Source organism: Fistularia commersonii, chromosome 27, assembly GCF_037954325.1.
Source record: "Fistularia commersonii isolate RoL2024-O1a breed Wild chromosome 27, RoL_Fcom_v1.0, whole genome shotgun sequence".
NCBI classification, from domain to species: Eukaryota; Metazoa; Chordata; class Actinopteri; order Syngnathiformes; family Fistulariidae; genus Fistularia; species Fistularia commersonii.
The window spans coordinates 2,277,582-2,305,480 of record NC_141310.1 but is presented as its reverse complement, the minus strand read 5'-3'; the positions used below and the strand labels follow the sequence as shown (position 1 = coordinate 2,305,480).

The 27,899-nt window shown below is 45.9% G+C and overlaps 1 protein-coding gene across 4 annotated transcripts in view; it reads left to right on the top strand.

Annotated features, from left to right (window-relative positions):
- The window catches only part of sbf2 (SET binding factor 2), a 98,045-nt gene that overhangs the window by 25,616 nt on the left and 44,530 nt on the right, over positions 1-27,899 (top strand). For all 4 annotated transcript variants that reach the window (XM_086174485.1, XM_086174483.1, XM_086174486.1 and 1 more), the window contains exons 3-16: positions 9,099-9,236; positions 16,585-16,719; positions 17,328-17,438; positions 18,354-18,459; positions 21,868-22,000; positions 23,898-24,006; positions 24,254-24,367; positions 24,705-24,782; positions 24,901-25,014; positions 25,659-25,787; positions 25,915-26,013; positions 26,109-26,313; positions 26,459-26,568; positions 27,451-27,600. In XM_086174485.1, coding sequence (XP_086030611.1) covers positions 9,099-9,236; positions 16,585-16,719; positions 17,328-17,438; positions 18,354-18,459; positions 21,868-22,000; positions 23,898-24,006; positions 24,254-24,367; positions 24,705-24,782; positions 24,901-25,014; positions 25,659-25,787; positions 25,915-26,013; positions 26,109-26,313; positions 26,459-26,568; positions 27,451-27,600 — 1,731 coding nt within the window. The remainder of the gene's footprint in view (positions 1-9,098; positions 9,237-16,584; positions 16,720-17,327; positions 17,439-18,353; positions 18,460-21,867; positions 22,001-23,897; positions 24,007-24,253; positions 24,368-24,704; positions 24,783-24,900; positions 25,015-25,658; positions 25,788-25,914; positions 26,014-26,108; positions 26,314-26,458; positions 26,569-27,450; positions 27,601-27,899) is intronic.

Here is a 27,899-nt window from a genome sequence, read left to right as displayed (position 1 = left end):
TCAGTTGCAACTTACAGCAAAAACCACATTAAGTCACAGTGTAAGAACAGAATTACGATGAAAGTCGAGGACCTCCTGTCTACGAATGTTCTTGACGGGTTTATGTTGTATCCCAGAATTGCTCCCCTAGTTCCCCATGAAACATTCGGTCAAAGTGGACACAAAGTGGTAGGTACAGTATACAGTATAGGAAAAGGAGCAGACCCTTAAAGTTATTGGTCTCGCTGCAAGTGGTCAAGTGGTTCAAGGCTGAAGCCTGTAAACCCGAGGCATTAATTGAATCCGCATATGAAACGTCACAGACGTCACATCGGAGGCACGTCATGGCGAACATTCTTTGTTTTTCCTTTACACTTAACACAATATGTGTCGCTCCTGGGGCAAGGTGCCAAACTTGCTGCGCTCATTATTTTCCCTCTCCACTTTCCTTCCCATAATTCAGCTGTGATTAAGATCTGTTTATTTGGTGGTCGCTTTTTGGCGGGTCCGCGTTTTGGTTCGTTCCCTGTTGTGATTACTGTACAAATACGGACACAAACAGCAGGATTATTGATTCTCCTTACCCGGCGCTCATGTTTTGTCAGACATGAAAGGAAAACAGAGCAGACAAGAGGCCGAGGCCTACTTTGAATAACTTAGCCGGAGTCCCCCCGCAAAGCTGTGGAGGAAGCACCTGTTCCGGACCCAGGTCATTATCAGCCATTATCTCAGTATGTTGTAAAGGCCAGGGCGCAGCCCGTTGACGCAGGGCAGCCATTGTGCAGCTCTACAACTTCAGGATGAAGCTGTTTACCCTGCTCTGTCACTCATCACTCCATGTGCTCAGGAGGACATTCTGTTTTTACTTTGATGAAGTCGGGAACAACTGTCCTCGCAGAGCCAGTATTGGTAGAATAATTAAAACTGTCACAACAAGACATGTTCAGGACGGATCGCAATGATGTCTGCCATAATAACTGATGCGCTTCTGCTCGATGCGGTCGATTTCATCGCAACCTGGATGCGTAGACGCTGCTAGGAGGAGGTCTATTCATGGACTATCTAATTGTACCAACATCCAAAGCACTAGAGGCATCGAGGTGTTTTGTATTAACTAAACACAGAAAAAAAAGATCCATGGAAGGTTTTCAGTCATCCAAAGGGACCACATGCCAAAGCTAAATAACTGAATACCACCCGGACCACCCGTGTGGTGTGAAAAGTTTAGAGAGGCTCTCGGAAAAAGAACTGATTTATCGACACTTATTTCCAAGACGTGTGAATGAGGGAGCGAGTGGTTGGACGTCTATGTGACGTGTGAACGAGGCAGTGAAAGGTGTTATGTCTCTATATGTGTCCCTGTGATCGTTCCAGGGTGAACCCCGCATTTTGGCCTGTGACAGCTGGGATAGGTCCTAGCCTCGCCGCAACCCGGAGTGCTGGATAAGTGTTCAGACAGTGAATGAAAGATTAAATTAGGAGTCTTATCTGCATAGCTATAATCGGTGTGCAGTCATCGCCGATTACCTTCCAAATTTCAGCTAAACGCATTAGACTTTACAAAGCTAATTGCACCGTCTCGCCTTCCTCTAAAAGTTAAACACGTCTCTAATTGTGTAACCGCGCAGTCATTAACCAGTTTTGGCATCATTTCCTTTGTGTCAGTCTCGAAAAGAAGTACATGCAACAGACCTCCTTCATGATTAACTCCTTCGCGTTAGCAGGCCAGTTCTGACACGGCAGACCAGGTGATTTATTATGAATTTGAATTGATTGCCGCTGCCCCAGTGGAGTGGGTTTCAGTTCAGTTTCAATGTTTTCGATCTGCTTTCAGTTTTGACAACTTTTTGCCAGAAATGGGAGAATTTATTTCCCTCTTTTCTTTAATATCGTTTTTACCGCTAGAATCCATTATTTATTCTGTGCCAGGAAAGTCTATTGATTTTCCTTGGATTCTTAAGGGGAATTTCTCTACTCCTGTCTATATTGGACAGTGGATTTGTATCCGAACTGCGATTGAACTCTCTTTATTTTTCGGAAAATTCGTATTTGTTAACCTGCTTTTGACACGGCTACAACATAACAATGTCTGTTTTATGATTTTGTACATCCCCGCCGGGTATGAACATCACACAGGCGCTTCAGGTCCAAAGGGTAGGGTGAAATCTTGATTGATATGAAGACGCTTCAGCATTCTCTTTTCAAAACTTCATCTATAGGTTTATGGTGTTTTAGGTTGCCTGTGGTGACCTCAACACATGTATACCATTCCTGCTGTTTTGAAATAAACCCCGTAGTATTTTATCTGAAGTATACACATCTCAGCAAGGATGTTGGTTAAAGGGACGTTGGTGAGTTTCTCTACGAGCTTTTTGCCTAAAGAACTTTTTCCCGATGAAAAGTATGCATCATGTTTTGGGATTCTTTTGTGGGGGGTTACATTTCCCACACATATGGCATCTATGAAGTTTGAAATAGCATCTCAGAACTGTTTTCAGTTTGCCGGATGACTGTTCCTTCGTGACTAGATATTTTTTTAATTACTGCACTCCGGTCCATCATGGCCATCTAAAAATATCCGCTCCTAAAATGAACCACATGTACCCAGCATTGCATAACCCGTCAACAAAGGGAAAAGAGAAATGTTGGTGATGGCGGTGAAGCTTGGCTGAGGCGTGGATGTGAATAGGAGATACCATCTCCGCTTAGCACGTAACATCGGATTAGCTCACCGGACAGCTATCACGCTCATCTTGTTTAAACTTTGGATTCTAGCGTTCATCGCGCTCACCTTGAGCGTGCTGGATGTGTGGGTGAGACGGGCCGAGCCTAAGCCCATTTTCCGCCAAACCACTTGGCCTGAGTGGCCGTCTCTGGTTGTTTTGACCACAACTGATACTGCAAGCCCAATAAAGCAAGACATGCTCGGCAGACGGCACGCCGCTGACCTTTTCACCACCCCACCCAGTCCCCCCTTTGGCCCCTTACACCTCTCGCCGCTGTTTCCGTCATTGTGTCGTCTTCCTGGCATGCAACTCCTCCGAATTAATGGGGGAGCCATCAAGTCGGGGAGACAGGATGATGGAGGCGCACAGTGTTGGCACACTTTTCCTGATTGCTTTGTCCTTGCCGTGTCTATACGTCACCGTTGCTTAATGCATTTTTTTTTAATTCTTTTTTTCAAATTATTCCATTATTCAATAAAAAGCAGGGACACCTGCTGTTTTATACTTTGTGTGTGTTTGCTTGTAACAAATCCTGGATACTCTCGAATACTGGAGACATGCCAGTCAAAATTCATTTTAGTGCGAAACAGGAAAAAAAAAGGCTAATTTTGTCATTCTGGCACCTGAATTATAGCTGACTGCAATTGTGAAATAAGCTCCTCTTTGAAAGGATTTTCTGGATAAAGCTTTCGTGTTACAGGAACTCTTTTTTTTTTTTATATATTAATTTCCACAGATTGGACTTCATGTTAAGCTGCATTATTGCAAGATGCAGACATGAGATACAGTTGTCCTTTTTTCTCCTTAGTCATCCATAAAGATGGCTGTTGCCCCAGTTATATCTGGCTTGTGCTGGCTCAGCCGAGTATTATAGTTGTCACAGTGTAGGAATGCAGCTCTGTCCTGAGTGGGCAAAGTGTGTGTACGTGTGTGTGTGCGCGTGCGTGCATGCGTATGTGTCAGGGTGGGTTTTGTCTTTTTATTAATACTGCTCCTCGAGGACCGCTGCAACGATGCTCAGCAGGTCATCCTGCAGATCCTGTGTCACTGGCTGAGGGGGTGAATAGTGCATTTGGGTTGTGTGTGTGTGTGTGTGTGGGGGGGGGAGAGAGGGGGGGTCAGTCATGCCAGAGTGTAGCACATGATGTGATGCAGGTTGAGGGTTTAGCTGGAGGGCAGCAGTTTTCCCCAGCCCTGGCTTCAATACGGCTAGTGTGTCCCCGGAGTTCCTTTGTCACTTGACTGCGGTCTAATTCGAGAGCAGAACACGGCCGTTACTTGCCGCTGTGTTTGTCTGTGCCGTATTTAGGCGATGTTTCCTTTCGCGTTGACCTTTGCACCTGCTGCACGCCGATGGAGATCTGTGTCTGCAGCTGAAAATATTTTACACCACATGGCCTGCGGTCAACAATAAAGAATGTGCAAGTTATTGTTCCCATATTCATTTTATTACTCAGAATGTAAAGGACACATCATGCCTGGTAGCCTGTTCAATTCAAAAAGTACGCGAGTTATAGAAAGGGGAAGTATGGGGCCAAACACACGTTTCGTTCTCTCCCCGCCCCCCATTGCCCCAAGGTCGATTTAAGGACATGAGCTAATTTAAGACCGAGGACAGCGTTGGCGACGAAAAAACGCTGCTTTTTACAAATTCCAGCTCAGTGCGTGCGACCTTCTGCCTCGACCGGTAGGGGTAGCAAGCAAGAGAGGACAAAGAGATGAAAATCAAGAGTACAATGGAAACAGCGGGCCTGAGGGTTGGGAGGGACGGGTACAAAGGATCTATTACTACTAATAACAGTAGTGCTATCAGTTACATGGTAATAGCTGACATGATACATTAATAGCTTTCATATTCATAAAGAAGTAACAAAGATGGGTGCCTGGCAAGACTGATGCAGGAGATCCAGCCACGCCTCCCTGGGAACCTCCAAAATGAGAGAGCCCAAGGACTTGGGAAAGGATGAGACAATTTTGAAATATGTACATTGGGTGAAATAAGATGGTTTGCCGTCTCCAAGTGGGGCGTGGAAAAGAGGGCTCAGGAATAGTCTCTTTTACAAAAAGTTTACAGTGTAAACTGTGTACACTGTGCGTGCGTGCGTGCGTGCGTGCGTGCGTGCGTGCGTGCGTGCGTGCGTGCGTGCGTGCGTGCGTGCGTGCGTGCGTGCGTGTGTGTGTGCTTTGAGCACACACCAGACAATGTCCTGGCTGCCAAACCAGTGTACTGAGAATGCGAAAGCATGGATGAATGATGGCAGTTTTTCGTCTGGCGGGGGCTCTTCATTTTAATCTTTGTCTTTCTTCGTAACACCTTTTTTGAGATGACCAGATCACTCACTGCTGTGTCTTTACTTATTTACGTCCGTTCCATAGGTTGCCACTAGAATTTAATTGATTGTTAGCATGTATAAGAGGAGGTATAATTTTTACAAGGCTAACTGTGGCTATTCAGGTTATTAAATCAATCATTTTCATTTTGCCCAGATTTTTTTGCTCTAGTTTTTGTGTTTTTTATAGAAATAAGAAAAGAAAAGATCATTTTAACAATGTCACTAGATGTTTTTTCATCAAAAAATGATTTTGTTTTCAAATTTTGAAGCAAAAAATACATTGCAAAGTAACATTTTCATTTTTTCCTTGCCCGTTTTTATTCAAACCCACTGTGTAAAACCTCCAGATGCATGTGAGAAAAGTGCGGGCCGTACTAGCACAAAGATTTAATTTCAGGCTCTAAAATATGATATATCCTGGCAAAACAGACCCGGGATCTCAAACGATAAAAATGTATTAATTAATTTAAAGAAAAAAGACAGAACCTCACCTAGTCTGGATGGAAAAAATAAAATGAGCCTCCCAATTGGTACTGGTAGTGGATGAGGTCCCGGGCCCTGATGTTAAAATGACTGAACTACTTGCAGTCTAGTAAGTCCAAAATTGTGAAAGCAGCTGTGGTGTTTTTCCCAGCAGCAGGACATTATGGACCGACCCCAGTGTGCTATGTGTGTATTGCTTCCCTCCTTATCACACAACCATGTCCATTATTCATCCCAAAAGAAAAAATGCTCTTGGTCAACAGCATGTTTATCACAAAACTGACCAACCAACAGACAAGGCTGAGCATCTTTATACATTCCTAAAATGTTTGAAGAGTGGAACTGTATAAGGTGTAGCTGCTGTATTCTTATTGGTGGATGATGGGTATATGGTATCCACTTATATAGCGCATTTAGTCACAGTCATTGGCTCTAACCAAAGGCATTATGTAACATAGCCCGACAAATGCTAAGTCTTTTTTTTTTTTTTTTGGGTTTGGATGGAGTCGGAAGAGTGTAACCCCCGCCTCCCAATAATACCGCAAGTGCAGGAGCTCAATGGGCAGTAGGTCAGCCTGCGGTTTTACAAGGCTGCTTCCAGATGTGTGCGTGCTGGTGTACGTGTGCTGCTATGACACGGATGATCCTGTGGCTGACTCTTCGTAAACCTTTTGCGGAATGAATCAGGCAGATGTGGGGCATTTTTAATTTGTGTGTCATTTGTACTTCATCCCCGGATTCAAATATCAACTTCCAATATTCATTTACTACAAAAATTAGCCCGGAGCAGAGCGTGTATGTGTTTGGTGTGTGTGTGTGTGTGTGTGTGTGTGTGTGTGTGTGTGTACGTGTGTGTGTGTTCATAACCACAATTCAACTCACCTAATTTTTCAAGTGGGATGTTTAAACATATAGTATAAGCATGTTTTCTCCGTTTACATGAAGTCATAGGGAAAGCACTTCAGGAGAGGTTGCTGAAATGAGGACACTCAGCCACTTTTCAACTTTTTCAACTCAACACAGCGCTTGTTCACATAACCCTGGTTATTTCAAAACTCGTAATAAAGATGATACACAGATACAAATGTGTAAGACTTCAGCTTAACCCCCAACACTGTATTAAATTATATTGCAACAGAAAAACAAATTAAATTGATGTACTTTTTATTGGTTGACTTGACGTATCCATGTAGTGATTGATAGCATTTCAGTTTTAATAGCCAACCCCTCACCTTGTAGTTACACAACTGTGAAGTGCATGATGGTGTTTTTTTTTTGCTCTGGACTCACTGATCCCCAAATGAAGGGAATCACACTGGACATGAAGTCAAGTGTCTCTGATTCTTGCATAGACTTTCACTAAAAGAGCTTATAGGACACATTTGTTTAATGTTAGGACACTTAGCTAGTCTTCTCATCATCACTCCCTCATGTGTTCTCCCTCCCTCTCTCTCTCTCTTTCTTTCTTTTCCTCGTACACAAGAACACAGGATGTTACATCTCTTGTGATCTTCTGAGGTATGCGCTCCCAAAGGTGTTTATCTCTCCTCGACAACAATGAATGGCATAGCTGGAATGCTTAGGACAGGATCACAGTTATCTACGCCTGTCTTTGTGTCTTTTCTGGCATAAGTGTATATGCGCGCTTGCACACAAAACACACACACACACACACGCCTCACCACAATGCAGGTTTGACAAATTTCCTGCAAGCTATTGTATCTGCTGGAAGATGGTTGAATCTCCAGGTTACCCTCCCTCCCTCTTCCAACCCCCCCCTCCGTTTCCTCTCTCAATCTTCATTCCTCCGCTTCTGTTGTTCCAGGCCTGTTATCCCTCTGCGACAGTATATCAGTCTTTTTTGTCCACACCGCGATAACTCCATTACCACTCTCTGTCCTCCATGTTTTGTGCGCATTCATCATTTTATCTCTACATTTAGGGAGAAGACCCCTAAATTTGAACCTGAAATGGATTAGAACCTGCTAAATATTATGGCCGATAGGAGCCTGAAAAAATACAATAAAAAACAAAAATAAAATTATAATTAAAGTGCATGTATGTATGTATATGTGTGTGTGTGTGTGTGTGTGTGTGTGTGTGTGTGTGTGTGTGTGTGTGTGTGTGTGTGTGTGTGTGTGTGTGTGTGTGTGTGTACACATATCTATATATATATATTGCTGTATATATGTGTGTATATACACATATGGTCTTTTTGTGTGTACTCACACATATATACATTTATGTATATATTGATGTTATCAGGATTGTATCGATGACATATTTTCGCCTACAGGTAAATGTTGCTGAAACTAGTCGAAAGAGTGTAAAAAACAAAACAAAAATAATGTGTTTTGTGTTGCGAAGCAGATGGTTCATGTTAGGACCGTCTCTGACTCACACCGTGGCTTTGAGACTTTCAACCTGTGTGACATGCTACATTTCCATCTTGAGTTGCAATTTCCAAAAGTGGCTCGGCTTTGGTCATGCACTAAAAACTTTATTTGTAATGAATTTTGGAAAGGTACGTGGAAGGGCTATTCCGGGAAGATGGCGGTGGAGATAGACCTGTTAAGAATGAGTTTGAAGTTGCCCCACATGATATTTAGATGTTATCCAAACGGCGGTGAAGGCAGACGTGTTGTCTGGTTTAGGAACACGAAGGAAAAGACAGAAGGCAGCAGAGATGAAGATGGGGAGGTTCTCTTTGGGAGTGAGGAGGATGGAAAGGATCGGGGATGAGTCCGTCAGAGGGACAGAACATGTAAGATGTCCAGGTAGAAGGATGCTGAGGTTGGAACTGCCAGGCAGGAGGGCTGGAGGAAAACCAGAGAGGAGATGGTGTGAAAGAGAACATGAAGGTGGTTCATGTGAGAGAACAGGATGCGGAGGAGAGGATTAGACAGAGGCAGATGATTATCTGTGGCAACCCTGAAAGGGAGCTGACAAAAGACAGGAAAAAGAAGAAACATTTTGATCCACCATTCTGTAACATGTTTCCCTATCTGCATTATATCTTGACAACTTTCTAAATTTCTTTAGAAAATTCAGTGGAATTCTCCATTTTCCTCAGGAGGTCCTTTTTCTGCTCAGATGTTTTCAGCAGGAATCAGACGGTTCAATAGCCGGGGTTTTTAACAACCTGGCGCTTTCACTTGATCACATTTAAGGGAAGCGAAACCCCCAAAACACGCTCGGGTGATCAAGACATCAGGGCGGCTCACGAAACAGGACATCCTATCTTGTGCTCTCCGTGGGGGCTTTAAGAATATACTGACAAATACGCCTGCGTCCTGTCTGGTCAAGATTGTCTGGATTGAGATTTACCGGCATGAAAAATAAAACCTCAAGGGGCCGTAATCACGGTTTGAGCTCAAATCAACTAGAAATCACTGAGAATTTGAATTTGATTAAAAATTGTTCTCCCTTTTGCTCTCAGATGGGTGGCGCCCGGCAAACTTCTGCGGTCGCTGTTGTTTTGTACACGTGTGACCGCATTGCTCTCAAAAGGAGTCACACTCATTACTCACTCACACACTCATCACACTGTTTTGTCATTTTTTTCATATTTCTGCAGTTCTGTCAACCCGGAGGTTGGAGGCCATCACGGGAAAGGAGAGCGCCCACCTTCTTCACCGTCGTGCTGACGGATATCGATTCCGACAGGCACTACTGCTCGTGCCTCACCTTCTATGAAGCTGAGGTGAATCTGCAGGTGAGACTGCGCTGATATGCAAGCAGCCCGACTCCGATCGAAGAAGATAGCCGATCGATCGGGTGACGGCTTGAGCTTTAGTTGTTCCATAATCATGCGATTATTCTACTCAGAAAATCAATCTCCTCTTGTAAATGGTAAACGCTGTCCGCTCATATCGAGCTGTCAGCATGTTGCTGTCAGCATACAGACACGAGGAGCTGGGAATCGAACCCCCAACCTTCCGATTGGAGTGAACTTCGGTTTGTCTCCATTGCACTGCAACACTCTAGTTGGATTATACTTTACAATCTCTATCATGCAGACTATTTCTACTATTTCTACATGCGACTGCATTTCGGGGGAACCATCAGCCTTTTTCTTCCACCACATGTCCACCCATTGCTGCTAACAGTTACTTAGTTTTGTAATGGTTCCTTGAATCGTCTCTCCTCAGGTCTAGGCTGTGTCAGCTGCGAGTGTTTCTGATAAACTGAAGGATATCTTCGTGACTCGAGAACAGTCAGCTACGTGCCGATTGGAGGGAAAAAAAATCACTTTAAAAGGTTCTGGTTGGCTGGAAGTCATCACGCAGCGATTTTGTTTGTTTTCATTTTTTTTTTTTTTTTTGTTTTTGTTTTTTTTTCGACATCTTTTGCACTGCAGCGCTGCCCCTCATTCGTACAAATTACATTGTTAGAATTTTTTCCGCGGCCTCCCCTCCTCCCACCTCCTCATGATAAGCGCTCAGCCGCCTGTATCTCGGCTCGGCCACTTCCGTGTTCAGATCGCTGATTATGTTTCAACTTTCTTTGGAACTTCGCGGAGGAATTTGCGCCGTGTGCGGGACATCTTCCAGAATCAAGGCACGAGTCGAGAACCGAGGTTTGATCGACGCTGACATGAAAGAGATAATTGACCCGCGTTTCCCTCCGGTGCCTGTCAGTTGATTCACTCAGAGTGTATGATTACAGATTAGTGATCCCAGCACGAATGCTGAAACCCCCCCCATAAATCATTGATTACAAGGGATTTGTTTTGACTTTATTATTTTCTAATTACAAATGATCTCGTCCGATCCTCTCCCTGCCAAAAAGCCGGTGGAACACAGAGCTAATTGTTTCACTGTGTTTGCCTTTCGCACGAGGCCTTAGATGACTCCCGTCCCCCCGGCACGCCGTGATTTCACATCCGATCACACGTCCAACAACGCCGTCAATCACATTCCCACTTAGTACACCCTGAATAGTTTTTTCGGGGCGAACACAGGAGGTATTTGTTAGTTGTAGAAAGCGGCGGACACCTCACGTCAGTGCAATGCAACGGAGTAAATGCCAGCGGTGCATTGTTTTCTCTCATGACGGAACGCTTGGAGCTCGTCTTGTGATCTGTAATCGTAGAACATCCCTCTTCCGCTTGCACAACCAGCACATTCTTTGGTTCGAAACTACCAGAGGTGGAAATGTCCGGGCCAAATTACCACATCAGAAGGCGTAAAATGGCCAGAAACAGCCAGCGTTTACTGGAAGGGTGCCTTTTTTCGCACAGGCAGATCCTCTTGCTCATCCTTTGCCGCAGAGAATTTCACCTGTGGAAGACATCACACAGCCGACATCACTTATTCCATAATAAAACCGTACTAATTTGTTTGCAGCTCATGGGAAATTTCAGAACAAACATAAAAAGACAGATACGATCACAGGTCCCAATATTTGTTGCCTTCTGCTGCTATGGCCGTCTATCAACATCCGTGTTCTTTTAGTAAGAGCCGGGAACATTTTCGTGCGCAGCAGTGCTGAGGTTTGGGAAAATATACAAATCAAGTTCAAGAGATGCACCCTTGCAAATTCTCTTTCAGTCAGTCACAGTCTGATTCATAGAAGAAAAAAAAAAAAAAGATTTCTTGTATTTGAACTTCATGTTGAACTATGATTTTCTGTCAGATTCAAACAAATTTTATACGCAAGTGTTACATTATTTAAAACTTGCTTACAGCCTAGTCAGCAGAGTGGGTGACCCTCCAATTGGAAGGGTTGCGGTTGGATGTCCGGCTTGTCGGGAAAGACGCTGACCTCACTGACCCCTTGAGGTACATGCGAGCGGGATGAGTGTTTGACACTGATGTGGCGGCAGCTTTCCATGAAGTGGCATTTAATAACAGTTGGACACGCTGACCCCCCACTAGGTAATCAAGCAAAAATCATGGAAAAACATGCGAGGGGTTGCGTGTTGTCTACTTATCCATAAAGAGATGGAGAAGTTGATGTTGGTGAAATGCCATGATCAAGAACATCACCTTTGAGAAGGGACGAGGATTTGGTGCTACAGTTTGCGGGAACGTCACCAGACGAGGCATCGAAAGAGTCACTCAAAGCCATTCGGGGACAGATTGATCATTTTTAAAAAGACAGCCGGCATTCATTCCATTGCTAAATTAAGTTGTTTGGCTATAAAGTGTAGCAAAGTGTGCAAGTTAAATTTAGCAACACTTCATAGTATTAAGTGTGTGGCGAGTAAGTTAAGTTAAGCGATCGAGCACGTAATAAAAATCCTCCGAACCTCCTTTGTCCATCTCCTCCCCCACCACTGGCATCCTCATCAGATCTTTCAGGTTAATACAAATATTACCAGTTAATTTTTTTACATTCTCTTATTGTGTATTATCAATTTTTTGTATGCTATTTGTTATTTATAAGTACATTTTTCTTTTTTAAAATCGCAAAAACAAAGTCTAGGGGATGGAACGGATTCATAGCGTTTTAATTCATTTTTATGGGTACAGTTGACTTGACATGCGAGCTATTTGAGTTACGAGCTCGGTCACAAACGGAATGCATTGGAACTCGTAAGTCAAGGAAGTCTTATATGTAGATACGCATCCAACTCTACAATACCTTTTAGCATAGCACATTAAAAGCACGCCTCTAGTGTGCACACCCGCCCTCGTAAACATATTTCACCATCTTAATAATACGTCCCTGGAAAGGCCAGGGAAACCTGTCTCCGTGGACGTGAAGCCAGTATTTTCGGTCAGCGTCCTAAACGTCCGCCACGTGAGGGCAGGAATCTGCCGACAGCAGTGTTGACCGGAGCTCTTGTTTTTTTTTTTCCCGGCCACACGTGCACTTTGCAAAGTAGGTTTAGACAATGCAGAGTTTGCAGCGTGCTGCAATATCAGTCAGGAACACGCGACAACATCCGCGCTCAAGCTTGCGCGCATCGTAAAATAAGCCAAATGTCGCAATACAGTCAAGCATTCATGCTTAAAGGCCAAAAATTTCTCCAGATAAAGCCCGTGTGACCTGTCATATCCTATAATGATCCACGGCGGGGTTATCATCTCCACAAGTATTGTAAAGTAAATATTGAAGACGTAGATTCAAACATAAAACTTAAAGTAATAAATATTATTGACAATGTAATGCCCCCTGTCTCGTTTCAATAACGAAGTTCGTCGACACCTGGCCACGCACGGCATTCCAGCGAGGCGGACACACATTCTTGTATCGTGCACATGGAAACTGAAGATCCTCCTGAAACGTGAGGGTGTTTGAACAATCACCGCCGACAACCTTATTTGCTCAGATGGAATCTGTGGAGTGCACCGGCAGGCGCCACGGGGTTGTGTTTTGTATAATAATTTGAACTAAATCCTAAAGAAACCGGCAAAACGCAATCGCCCCTCTCCTCCTGTCTGAATTTTGATCCCTCGCGCCTCCGTCTCGGGACGCCGGGGCTCGTACGGCATGTTTTCACTGTCTGGGGAAATATACTAGATTTTGATAAAGGCTTAGGTGAGGAATGAGAGGCCTGTGAGTCAGTGTCTCGCTGATGGAGACGATTAAAACCGCAGTGGTTAGTTTTTTACCTGGAAATCCGTCGGACGGCTCCAACAGCAGGAGATTATCAGGGTTTGATCTTCAGTAATATCAGCGCTGAGGTGCTTGGTTATTTTATCAATGAATGGTACTGATAAGATGAGGTGTTCTCTGGTCACATGACTTAACACGTTCTGATGCATGTTTTCATATCTCATACATTAATTTTTGTATGACTATAATGTAGTGAGGCCCAGACCTCCCTCACCCCCGCTACATGGTCCAGCTCTTCTAGGGGGACCCAAAGGTGCTCCCAGGTCAGCCTGGAGACATAGTCTCTCCAATGTGTCCTGGATGGACCCAGATGGACATGCCCAGAATACCCTCCCTGGGAGGCGTCCAGGAGGCATCCTGAACCGAGCCCGAGCCACCATATCTGGCTCCTCTCTATACGGAGGAGCAGCGGCTCTACTCCAAGCTCCTCGTGGATGTCGGGACTTCTCACCCTGTCTCTAAAGGAGAGTCCGGCCACCTGTGAAGAGAACTCATTTCAGCCGCTTGTATCCACAGTTGTATCCATGGTCTCGGATTTGGAGGTGCTGATCCTCATCCTGGCTGCTTCACACTCGGCTGTGAACCGTTCCAGTGAGAGCTGGATATCATGGCCCGATGAAGCCAACAGACCCACATCATCTGCAAATAGCAGAGACTCGATCCTGCGGCCTCCAAACCGGATCCCCTTGAAGCCCTGGCTGCACTTAGAAATTCTGTCTATAAAAGTTATGAACAGAAACGTGACAAAGGGCAGCCCTATCAGAGTCCAACTCTCACTGGAAACAGGTCCGATTTGCAACCGACAATGCGGGCCAACCTCCAACACTGATCAGACTGTATGACAGGGTTCAGTGCCCCATACTCCCGGAGCAACCCTCACAGGATTGCCGATGGGACAAGGTTGAATGCCTTCTCCAGTTCCACAAAACACATGTAGACTGGTTGGGAAAACTCCCATGCCTCCTCGAGGACCCCGCCAAAGGTATAGAGCTGGTCCACCATTCCACGTCCAGAATGAAAAGCACACTGCTCTTTCTGGATCCAAGGTTCAACAACCCAGCAGACCCTCTTCTCCAGCACCAGTGAGTAGACCTTACGAGGGAGGCTGAGAAGTGTGATCCCCCTGTAGTTGGAGCACACCCTCAGGGATCAACACCCCGGTCTGCCAGTCTAGCAGCACTGTCCCCGACATCCATGCTATGCGGCAGAGTCGTGTCAGCCAGGACAGCCTGACAACATCCAGAGACTTGAGGAACCCACGGCGGACATCATCCAGCCCCGGGGCCCTGCTACCAAAGAGTTTTTTGACTGCTTCAGCAACTTCAGCCATGTAAATAGGTGTGCCTGCTCCAGAGTCCCCCAACTCTGATTCCTCATTGGAAGGCATTTCAACAGGGTTGAGGAGGTTACTGAAGTATTCCTGCCACCAATCTACAACGTCTCTAGTTGAGGTCGGCAGTGCCCCACTCCCTCTGTACACAGTGTTGATGGAGCACTGCCTCTGCCTCCTGAGCCGCTGGATGGTGGACCAGAATTTCCTCGACACCTACCAAAAGGTGTTCTCCATGGTTCCCCCGAACTCCTCCCACACCCGAGTTTTTGCCTTGGCAACCACCAAAGCCACTTGGGCTGCCAGTACCTGTCAGCTGTCTCCGGAGCCCCACTGGCCAGAAAGGCCCGAGAGGACTCCTTCTTCAGTTTGACAGTGTCCCTCATTGCTGTGGTCCACCAGGGGATTCGAGGGCTGCCACCCCCACAGACACCGTCTGCCTTATGGCTGCAGCTCCAGTCTGCCGCCTCGACAATGGAAGCTCGGAACATGGCCCATTTGGACTCCTGCCAGAGTTGGAAGTTGAAACTCCCTCTGACAGGGGACTCTGCCAGATGTTTACACCAGACCCCATACATAACGTGAGGGTCTGACCAGCATCCTCCCGCACCATCGGAGCCAGCTCACCACCAGGTGGTGATCAGTTGACAGCTCCGCCCCCCTCTTCCCCCGAGTGTACAGGACATGCGGCCGCAAGTCGGACGACATGACCACAAGGTCGATCAAAGAACTGTGGCCTTAGGTGCGTTGGTGCCAACTGCACATACTGACACCTTTATGCCTGAACACTGTGCTTGTTATGGATGGTCCATAACAAGCACAGAAGTCTTACAACAAAACCCTACTCTGGTTCAGATCGGGGGGGCGTTTCTCCAGATCACGCCCTTCCAAGTCACACTGTCATTGCCCACGTGAGCAGTGAGGTCTCCCATTAGAACAAGGGAGTCCCCCTGGGAGGAGCACTTTCTAGGAGCCCCTTGAGGGAACCCAAGAAGGATGGGTAAACTGAACTCCTGTTGGGTTCATAGACACAAACAACAGTCAGAACTAGTCCCCCCCACCTGATGGCGGAGGGAGGCTACCCTCTCGTCCACTGGGTTGAACCCCAACATACAGGCACCGAGTCAGAGGGCAATCGATATGCCCACACTTGCTTGTCGCCTCTCACCGGGGACAACTCCGGAGTAAAAAAAAAAAAGAGTACAGCCCCTCTCGAGAGGCCTGGTTCTAGACCACACATTGGTGGAGGTGAGTCCGACTATATCGAGGTGGAATCTCCCAGCCTCACGCACCAGCTCGGGCTCGTTCCCCGCAAGGAAGATGACATTCCATGTTCAAAGAGCCAGCCTCTGTAGCCACCGCCAGGCTGGCACTGCACTCAACCCCCTTGGCCCTTCCTGTGGATGGTGAGCCCAAGGGAAGAGGGACTCCTGTCAATCCTTCGGGGTGTGCCCATGGGTGGGTGCCCCGGTGACCCGTGTCCAGGCAAAGAAAAACTGGATTCAAAGTTTATATTCCTCATGGGTGGTCTTCTGAGCTGCACTTCGTTTGGTCCCTCACCTGGGACCTGTTTGCCTTGAGTGACCCATGCAGGGGCATAAAGCTACCAACAACATAGCTCCCAGGATCACTGGCACGTGCAAACCTCTCCACCATGGTTAGGTGGCAGTTCAAGGAGTGGTATATTATAATGATATTATATATTTTATATTATATTATGTGTGACTATTATTAAACATGATAATCTCAAATTATATAAAATTATAATTAATATGATAATATGTATAGTGTAGTGTGTGAGTCCTAAGAGGCACACCTGTTAAACTAAGGATGGGAATCCATTTATAATAATCAGCTGGATTAAGTAGATTTGTCAATAAATCAAGTTTAATCCCACATCAATACTTGATGTGAGAAAAAAACTAATTTCAGTGCGTTTGATGAGTGAATTAATATTCTTACACTTTTTACATGCAGGAACTATGGCTCTTAGAAACCTGGTGCCCCACATGAATAACATGGGCGCTGGGTTTAGGGCACATGATGAATTTCCAGACTCCGCTTTGGCTGCATGTTCAACATTGCAGTCCATAGTCTTTAAGCCCGTGACACTTTGCTGAACCCTGCGATTAAATCACTTCTTTTTTTTTTTTTTTTAATGTTTCAGGGATCAAAGAGTATGGAGGCTGACGGAGACGAAGAAGAAGATGCAGAGGAGGATGGCCTGATCCAACCGGCTCAAGTTTTTGCGCCAAAAAGTCTCATTCTTGTGTCCAGGCTAGATTATCCAGAAATATTCAGGGTAATAAGAGAGCATATGATTAAATCTTAATTGAAAAATATTTTTAGATCCCGTTTAGGATGAATACTCAAATCTTTCATCTCTCCTTCGAGAGATAACGCTAATCTTCTTTGTACTCTCTGCTGAGTTTGCTTAAGCATAAGCACATATCGCGGTGAACAGAGTAAAACACGGACACGTAAGCACCACTAATCTTTCCATCGTGTAGGTTTCGATGGCGGATCCTGACGTGCTGACGCCGTTACAGTATTTCATATTTGCGATCCTGGCGGTCACCCTGCATATAATTTCAGCCGTGACCGGTTCGCAGGAGTTTTGCTATCTGATGTAAAAGAGAATGAAAACAAACCGAGATCACAGACTTTGAACGTCTTACTCTTTCTACATTTAGCACTTTTTCCATTCTCCGGGTCCCTCCTCCGTCTTGACTGAAAATAACAATCGCATCCGATTAAATCAAGGTCTCACCTTTAAGACGCAAGCCGTTGAACCCCCGGGGTCATTTAATTACATTTTCTTGTGATTTATTGTGTGGCTTGTGATTACAGTGTCATGTTGTAGTTTATAGCCCTTTACTAAATAAGTCTTATTATTTGTTTTCCGTCCAGGGATGTTTGGGCCTGATCTACACGGTGCACATTGACAGCCTGAGCTTCCCTTTAGAGGGTTTGGTGGCGAATCTCTTCATCTTCCACGTCCCCATCATTGGCGGATCTCAGGTACGTCTTGATGGAGGCGAGTGTTTTTCCAAAGTGAAACCTTCACGTGAAACCCGCTGCACTGCTCAAAGAGCAGAAATCATCTCGTTCATCTCGTGAAAGTGACGGCTAAGGCTCAGAGGTGCGGCTAAAGGAATGCCTTCACCCTCGGAGCCAGACTGTGCAGCAATAATTTTGATTTTTTTTTTTTTTCTCCCTGTACTGCTGCTCAGAGTGAAATTCCGAGAGCTGCAGAGCTGTGATTTTAAAAGCGAAATGGGGGAATTACCTGGCCAAAACCAAACTGATTGACTGGAAGTCAGAAAAACAAATAGAGGGTCCAGAATGACTCCCTTACAAAAACAACAACGTGATAATCGCAATATATGTATATGTTGGCGCCCATGTGAAATGCCAAATTTTTAAAGTACTTACCTTTTCTCAAGTTCACCAGAAGGGCAGCTTTGGTCGAATCACCTCAGCACCCAACATGGCGCCACATGAAATAACACTTCCCTCAAGTGAGCCTTTCAGTCACTCCCAAGAATTTTGGAGAAATGTCTCCAAAAGTAACCCAACGTGGACGTCGGGAATTCAATGAATGAGGGATTTAGCTTTTCGCTCTCATTGTCTGCAGTTCTACCCGACTCCTGATTAATATGCTTCAATAGTATCTGCGGTTTATTTTCTGATTTTATTGCATAGATCCGCCGGACTGGCTGTTTGTTATTGCTCGGTGATCTAGGTGATTTTATACATTTACTTCATCACTTTAGCACTCAGGTGAAAAAAAAAAAAAAAGGAAAAAAGGCTTTCATCTGGTTGATATGATAAAGCCACCATGAATGCATGACGGAAAAAGTGAAGTGCCGCGCATTTTTCAGCTACGTATTTGCTGACCCCCTTCCTCCCCTGTGGCGCTCTTGTCCCCCACAGAAACTGTTTAGCTTGGGGGCAGGAGATAGGCAGCTCATCCAGACCCCTCTGAATGACACGCTGCCCGTCACATGCAAGAGCGTGGCACTGCTCTTCCAGCAGCTTGGTAAGTCCTGTCGACACAACTCGCAATCGCAAGGGCAAGAAGAGACGCACTGAGTCAGAGCGCGAGCCGTTGCCGACAGTTTACTCAGTGGTTCGTTGCAGGAAACGGAAAACTTTCCACTTTGCTCTCATCCAAAATCACTTCATTTCACAATACAGATAGAATTGCAGACCTGTTTAATCCAGAAATATGATGTCCAGATTTACAGAAGCACTATATAACACATATGTTTAAATAAATACAACTTTTCTGCTCAAATTATTCCAAGCCCTTTGCTAAGCACATGGAAACGGCCCCTGCGGGACGCACCATAATAAGGGGGACTTTTGCAACAGGTCATTAAAAAACTCTTAATTCCACACCGAATGTGTCGCGTTGGCGAGATTACGCGGTATTAGTTCTGTTGCTGTATATTTGTAATGTCGCCCGAGCTGGAACAGGCACATGATGAAGATTGGATACACTCTGCTGCTTTCACACTGCCTTCCTTTGCACAATGCGTGAATATCGCGTAAACATTTTTTTTTTCTTTCCCCGGCTAATACGTTCCCTAATTCACAATTATCCGGGGGGGGGAAGGGGGCGCGTAATATTTTGAAAATTTCGTATCGGCTTTGCAGCAGTCAGACTTCCATCTGTGAGCGCTGAGAGTGCTACGTTTCACCTGGAAGTGGAAAATTTGCCGTCATCTGGCCTCATTGATTAGAGGAATGCACTTCAAAAGAGAGGCTGATTTTGTTTCCTGATCGCGTTAGAGTCATCCCGTCCCTGTTTGTTTGGACCGAGCGCACGTCCGTGCTCTGGGGGGGGTAATTCCACACAACACATGTGTAAGAGGTGATTTGGGAGTCATGCGTCTCGGGGCCGGGTCAGAATTCATAAGCCTGTTTTCATTTATCAGAAATCCTGTTTGGCCTTGGAGCGGCTCCGGGACAGGAAAGGTGCACGATTGACTGACACGGTCGTGCATTTTGGCCACTCGAGAGACAGACAGTTTTGATGAGGTCGGTGTCTGACATAGTTTAGTCTGAAGGCTGCCCATTACATCCTGTTGATGAGTCCTCTGCTGGACACGGGCTACGCCATGGAATTCGGGATCCAGGAATCACGGATGATTCGTTAATGATGAAGAATGAGCCGGTGGATTATTTTGTCTGTTGTTATTAACATATAATTTTTCTGGCATTTTCCTGCACACGCCGTGGAAGAATTGTGCATTTTCATGTCAAAAAACTTCCTATCAGGGAGATTTCAGAGAAAGCCCTTGAGATAAATCCTCAAACACACACATACGCCAGCTGCTTTCTTGCTTATTTCTTGTGTATTACTCCTATTAGCATTGGCTGAAATATTTCTCGTCCTAGTTCCCCATGAAATCTGTGCTGCGGGTCATCCACCGCCTTGTGCACACCTGTGGTGAACAATGCAAGGCGGCTTAATGTTCTACACCTTTGGACTTGTGGCAGTTAATAACGCGACAAGAAAAGGCACTCTGACCTTATGTAAATTTTCTTTAAAAAAAAAATCACATCTTGCGGTGATGCACTCAGTGACCGTCGCCGTGGAAGTCTCTCCAAGGGTGGACGGCACAAAGTTCGTTGTTTCGCGGGTTAAAGGATAAGCCGCGTACGCAAGAGATAGGTTGTCAAAGCGTCAGCGGAGAGAGACGACCACTTGTCAGAAAATTAATTTTGTATCCCAGTTTTAGCCATCAGCTTCTAAAATGCTTCCCCTCCTGGTGTAAAGCATCTTCTCTCTACGTGGTACTGCATATTAACCGTACATAGTTGAATTGGTCTTCCTATCAACTTATGTCTGTCCTCTGGTCAAGCAAGGACAGGAGGGTGTCGGTCCCACTTTAGCAACGCGTCAGACTGTTTACTGGAGACCTTAATCCCCCCATGATCACCCCTTCCTGCTGAAATTCAGTTTCGATTCCACCCGCAAAGCCCCCTCATAATCACAGTGAAGCCGAGCAGTAAATCATTTTTCAGAAGTCCCGTCAGCCGATTGCGGGTAGCGCGCTCGTCCATGTTTCCTGCTATTGCGTCACCCTCTTAACCAAATGGGGCTGAAGGGTAGCCATGCAGGCTGGCAGGTCAGCACATCATATCGGCGCGCCGGTCACTTAAGTCACTGGAGTGGAATGCGTACATGTCACACTACACAGGAAGACACCCCCCCAACACACACACACAACCTGCTCCAGGATAGAAGTGGCCCTCAACAGCAGGCTGTTTTTTTTTTTTGTCCGTTTGCTTGTTTATTCCCTCCATTTCTGCAGATGGTTTCGGAACTGATGGTGTCCCCTTTTTATTTCTGGCCCGGAAATGTTTCCCTGTTTTTCCCGAGATAAGGGCACACCTGAGCCGTCTGCGGCGCTGCCGCCGTGAGATAACCTAAAGCTTGTTTCCGTCCGTTCAACTAAAAACCGTAGCATAAGGGATAGTGACGAATAATGACCCGCCGTGTCCGAAAGGGAACAGCTTCTTGGCCGGATCAGCTTGTTGTTTTTGAAGATGCAGATTTCTGTCGAGCCCCGGTTTCCTGTTTATCGGTTAAAACGCTCGGCTCATGCAGCCAAACATCCAACCCAGCGCCCCCAGCGGCACGGATATGTCTGCCGGGGTTCCTCTCCCTTTATCGCTTCAGACGTGTGATGAATTGGTCTGTCAGTTGCTCGATAGGAAACAATAACAGGAACTGTAAACTTAGAATTCTTCCTCATTGTCTCATCGGCATTTGAAATATTATTTACGCTGTCCGAGGGTTCGTGATTTCCTTTGGTTTTGTCAGGAAGAGATTCCTCCTGTAGATTTTCAAACGGTCAACATAAAGCGTCGCATATGGTTGCGGAAAGGTTCTTCTTTTTTAATTTATGGGATGTTTTTGTACTGTTCGCGAGGCTTAAAATAGTGATATACAGCTTGCATAACAGTTGGAGCTCCCACTATGGCAGATGAGAACCATCAATCACTTTATACCCATTACGATTAAACCTCCAAGAAAGCTTTGTGTGATGCATCTGCCGAAATAGAATGATTCATGAGAATCGCCCTTCCGCGCTGCGGCCAGGAGGGTTCTCGTACGTTTCGACGGAGCAATTTGCAAAGTCAATATGACCCAGCGAACACGAAGGCCATCAATCTAAAAGCAAGTTCTACCCGTTCTTATGACAGCAATTATTAAATGTATGTTTAGCAATTTGAATCCGCTATTCTTTTTAAGTTTGTTATAAATAGGTGCAGGATTCTATAGGAATGTTGTTTATTCTAATCGAGGGGTTCAAGGGTTCTAACAATAGCTCTGGCCGTTTGATGAATGATGTGCAACAATGTGGCCGCCGTATTTAAACAAATACCTCATTCTTTTTTTGATTCTTATTTTCTCCCCCCGCTCTCCTTTCAGGAATCCAAAATGTCCTGAGCTTGTTTTGCGCGGTTCTCACGGAGCACAAAGTCCTGTTCCATTCCACCAGCTACCAGAGGCTCGGGGAGGCGTGTCGCGCCCTGGAAGCCCTGATGTTTCCCCTTAAGTACAGGTAAGGGGGTCGGCGGCGTCAAATCCCAATGGCTGACACGTTTGATCGGTTTTTATCAAATCCCGGCAGGCGACACTTTTCCGTCCCGTTCCCCCACGCTGTTATCTCAGGAGCCGCGATCCCATATCACCGGCAACTGAAATTACTTTAATTCAATTTTTTTTTTCTTTTTTTTTTAACAATAAACCTTTGATGAGGCCTCATTTGAAGTACTTTTCAGTATTAAAAGTCATACAGAGCTTTTTATTCCAAAGCATTATGTCACTGAATATGGAAAAAAACAAAAAAAAAAGAAAACAGCAGAGGTTCTGTATCCCTCCATTAGTCTGTTCACTGTCCATTCTTTTCATCATGGGTTAAATTGGGGGTGACACATTTGAAGCGGTGCATAAACCCAGGCGGATAAAGTGTAACGCGCCGCGATCGAATATTCCCTCTTTCAAGAACCCGGCATGTGGAGTTGTCTTGGGCGAAGCGCGGTACGGCGCTAATGACATAAATGACGGTTGCCGTTGCCTTCGAGTGTCCCGGACGGCACGCCAGCATCAACAGCGCCGTGACACTGCAACCAAAGCAAATAAATCTTAATGCAGTCATCGTTAAATGTGTTATTTATACTCCTTGCTTTCTTTTTTTTTTTCTTTTTCCCCTTGCGGCGACATGCCAAAATGTCTGCATTACGAGACGTTTAGAAGGGAAAACCTAAAAAAAAACAAAAAAAAAAACACATTTTCTTCAAGTGATTTTTATCTTCCGAGATCGTCAATAAACTTACAATATGTACTTACAATACTGGCAATAACAGTCGATGGAAGTCGATGGAACAAATACTTCATGGGATGTCATTGATTCACAGGTTCAGACAGCAAATACATAAAATAGTGACATTTATTGGTTTTTGTGATTTACTGAACGGACATTGCATTTATACACTATACAGTTTTGCTTTCACTTTTCGGGAGGGCCACACAGTATGGGCTGTTTTTGAGGACCCGCCTCCGCCTTACACTTTTAAAATCTGTGATCAACTCACTTAAGTTTCAGTTAAGGAGAAATAGCGCCACATGAAAAAAAAAGCTGGGTGCAATAAAGACAGTGTGTTATCTTTAGTAACTGGGCCACGGTTTCTGGATGCGAGCATCGCTCAGGGTTTTTCAGATGTAATATTTTTTGCACTTCTAAGAGCCGCAGTTACAAAAAGGAAAAAAAAAATACATGTCGGTACTTTATATTGGAGAAGAAGGTAGGACGTGCACTAAATTCAAACAAATCTAGAAAAGTATATGTGTTTCCTCCAGGTGCTCTGGGTTCCTCCCACAGTCCAAAAACATGCAGGAGGTTCATTGGAGACCCTAAATTGCCCAGATGTGTAAATGAGAGGGTGAATGGTTGTATATCTTCATGTGACTTGTGAATGAGGGAATGAATGGTTATATGTCTCTCCATGTGTCCCTGTGATCGACTGGCGTCCGGTCCAAGGTGAAGCCTTCCTCTCACCCAATGTTGGCTTCACCCCTCCCCAGGTGGTCTAGATAGTAAATGAATCCCCCTAAATATGAATTATCATGTCGGTACTGCAGTTATGGGGAACATTACCAGCCTTACGTCTCCACTCTTCTATATCCTTGTAGATTTGCATTACATATCCTCTCTCTTCCTCTCTGTCTCTCTCTGTCTCTGTCCCTCCTTGCTCTCCCTTTACTCACTCTTTTTTCTTGTAAACTATGACTCTTTAAACCTCCCAGAACCCTTTTAACACGGTTATTGCAACACGTACTCTCTAATCACAAACCGGATTTAGGCATGTCAGGGCCCGGCTCGCACCAACTCCCAATTGGGATTAAAAACCAAGCTGTTCTGTGTCGTCTGGTTTACTTTGTGTCCCCTTTATGTCCAGCTATCCATACATCCCCATTCTGCCCTCGCGGCTGCTGGAGGTGCTGAGCTCCCCGACTCCCTTCATCATCGGAGTGCACTCCATGTTTCAGAGTGAAATCCAGGACCTGGTGGGTACACGGCTGACTGAGTCAGCTTACAGGCACTCTTGACTTCTTTGTCAAGAATTGTTTAGATGACATTTACCAAATGCCGCGCACTCTGTAACAGCGGGATCTTGAGTTACCCAACACAGAACGTGTGAACAGTCATCGGCCTTTGCTTGTTACGCTTATTTATCTAATTTTGGCTGAAAGTCTTCAGTCCGCTTTGTCGGGTCACCTGACCCGTCTGTGTTTTTTTATGCGTGACCGTCAGCTGGATGTGATCATCGCCGACCTGGACGGCGGAACAATCAAAATCCCGGAGTGCATCCACTTATCTCTGCTCCCCGAGCCCCTGCAGCACCACACGCAGACTGCCCTGTCCCTGGTAAGCTGCAACCCCTGATGCATTGCCATGACAACAAAATCCCAAACACTTCCCGCAAACTTTTTCCAAGTGGATCTCGGTGACTCAAACTGCCCTTTGTCTCCTAGAAGTGCGTGCTGACCTGAATTTCCATGATGATGTAAAACTCGATTTAGCCCTCAGAAAGCTTAATATACAGCACGCACACCCGACCCCAAGCTAGGGAATCAAATGAATGAAGTGATCGATGAATCGATTGATTAATTGACGACGACGACGCCATATGGAGATGTTATAAAGGAAATAAAGGTCGGGTCAAGGATTGTTGTACTTGTACTTGATGTATCTGCTCGTACAGGTTTTGCACCCAGATCTGGAGATTGCGGACAATGCTTTTCCCCCTCCTCGCACCGCGCCCTCCAACCTGAAGTTGTTGGTAAGCGAGACTTTTTATTCTGCACGCCTCCCCGGTGAGGGTATTGAGCAGCCTTCCACGCGCCCACCGACCCGTCTTACCAGAGCCGTTTTTCTTATTTTTTTTTTGTCCATTCCAGGACAAGGAGGTGAGGGCGGTCTTCCTCCGGCTCTTCGCACAACTCTTCCAAGGCTACAGGTCCTGCCTGCAGCTCATCCGCATCCACTCTGAGCCGGTTATTCACTTTCACAAGGTAGAGCTAAATTTTTCGTCTGGAATTACATCTGAACAACAAAACCTGTCAGGGTTTGCGTTCCTAATAAAAATCGCCTGTTTTTATACCGTTTGCGTCAGATCTTTCACGATTCGTCTATAATTTGAGATTTTGCAAGCCTCGGTCCCGCCACTTAACCTTCGATCCGGCAGGGAGCCACGTGAAATGTATCAGGGTTGCATTTTTTTATGTTTTGTGCCAGGATTTTGTTTGTTCGTGTCTGGTGTTGTCTCCGTGGTAACCCCTCAACACATCGCTCTCAAAGTACCCCACATGGATTCCATTATGAGGAAAACTCTGAGCTTATTCAATTGGAATCGCTGAGTGGGGAAACTTGAGCGAGCTGCGTTTTATCCCCCTCTACCCGCAGGATCAGATAACTACGCGTAAATTAAATTGAGTTGATTTGCATATAGTCGTTTGGAACTGCCGGGAGTGGCCCTTTTTGTGCACGTTCAGTCTCAATTTCAAATAATGCCACTCCGAGATACTTCGGCGGTTTGAGTACTCCGGGAGATTTAGCTATCGTATTCTAAAAATACCGATGCTCCACATCCATATGAAATATATCACGTTGCAGTCTTCCGCGCGGGATTAACTTCTCCCGCTCTGACATTCTCCAGACTGCCTTTCTTGGCCAACGAGGCCTCATCGAGAACGACTTCCTGACCAAGGTCCTGGATGGCATGGCCTTCGCTGGCTTTGTTTCGGAGAGAGGTCCACCTTACAGAGCCTGCGATCTCTTCGACGAGGTACCGCGCCTTCTACCGCGTCCAGTCAATCTCGAGATAACCGGGAAAAAAATCAACTGCGGCACAGCGGAAGTCTCTGCCACCTCTTTGATTATTTTTTCGTCTATCTATTTATCTACGATTTCAGCTGGTGGCCTTAGACATCGACAGCTTCAGGGAAGAGGACGCCAGCCCCGCCAGGCTACAGAAGCACATCAGGGAACTCTCCGAGCAGCTGTTCAGAAACGTAAGACTGCCTCCTCCGCTTTTTTTGGTCGCCACGGTGTGTACGCCCGCGGTGTTGACGTCTGAGCGTGTCCTTACCGTCCTCCCCCCCGGCAGGAGAACCCCAACCCTCACATGGCATTTCAGAAAGTGCCTCGGCCATCGGAGGGATCCCACCTACGGGTGCACCAGGTGCCCTTCCCCCTGCTGGACGACAACAAGGTGGAGACGCTGATGCAGGAAGGCTTCGCCAAGCAGACCAACGTGCCTCCGACCACGAGACCCGAGAAGAAGTGCGTTGTTCCTGCCGGACCCCCCGTTGGTATGGCGTCGTCTGAAACGGCCAGGATACAGCAAATCCTTCTGTATTTATTAGAGAACGGAGAAAGTCATGATCGATTCTTTAAAAATAGCAAAACTGCATCGCCGATGTGTTCGCATGACCCGTGCATGTTTGCGTCCCCCAGCGTCCATCATGGGAAAGAGCTGCTCGGTGTTTAACAGCGCCCGCCGGCTGGAGGTGGTGAGGAGCTGCATATCCTTCATCTTCGACAATAAGACCCTGGAGACGGAGAAGGTGACCTCCGCTCTTACCCACCACTGGCCTATACATATATATATATATATATATATATATATATATATTTATTTATTTTAATTTAATACTGCATGATTATTTACATACAAGGGCTCATATTGACTAATATCCTCAAAGCGCTGTCATAATGATTATAACAATTTGACAAGTAATTAATCCTCGCGGAGGGATGGATTATTTCAAGTCCTGCCGGGGCCGGTTCCTCACACATGTTTGTAGTTTCAGCTGTCTTCCCGCCGCTTTTGTTCCCCACATAATCAGATTTGTTTCTTCGCCGCGGCCAGTCAGCAGAGCTCTGGGTAAACCAGGGGGTCCAGCATGCGTTCAGCATGTTTAGAATATGTAGGATCCAACTGGCTTCGTATGGTCATTATATAATCCAGGCATACATCTCTGTGCAAAATTTAAGAATGCGGGGAATCCATCTCCTGAACTCCCCTCGTGCCTGTAAATCGTGCCAAATGGCGGACGAGAACACGATTAAGCGTATATTAACTGCGTTCTTGGAATCCCACATCGGTACATAGTATTACAATAATTTGTAACACACTTGTCATGGAATGAGTGGAAGAGCGCGTCCGTTTCCTGGAGGATCCGCCGCGCTGGCCAGGAGTCCGTCGATGGGACAGGTGTGAAATGAACGCTGTTTTTGTTGGGTCTGTCAGCGTCCTGGCTCGACGACCTATGATCCCACCCTCCACCGGGGGTCAGGGATATCCGACCGCGCCCTTTGGGCCGAAACCCGTCGACGAGAAAAACAAACCGGCAGATGCGATGTATGTTTTTGTCCGCCGAGACGGTCAAGTGCAACTTCATTGCGCTCAAGGAAATCCCTAACGTTCCCCGTTGTTGCATCAACAGACCCTGCCGGCTGCCCTGCGCGCCCTAAAAGGCAAGGCCGCCCGCCAGTGTCTTACCGAGGAGCTCAGCCTCCACGTCCAGCAGAACCGTGCCATACTGGACCACCAGCAGTTCGACTACATCATCCGCATGATGAACTGTGCCCTGCAGGTAACGCCGTCTCAGAGCCTCCCTTCGAATGAAAGCCGTCACCATGTTATTACCGGAATATGGGCATTGCAAATCTACTTCCCGTGTTGCTATAAAGAACAGCGACCCGATACACACCTCACACCCGGTTGACCATCACAGTGTGAAACAGTGTGAATGGGAAATTACAGAAAAAGTTGTAGTTTGGAAGTAATATTCACTTTTAGTTTGACACCTGGAAAGGAAGGGGGTAAAACCAGCTGTCAGGTCCCGCGAACGCTTTAAATCAGAGAGTGAAAGGGCTGCATGTCTCCACGTGA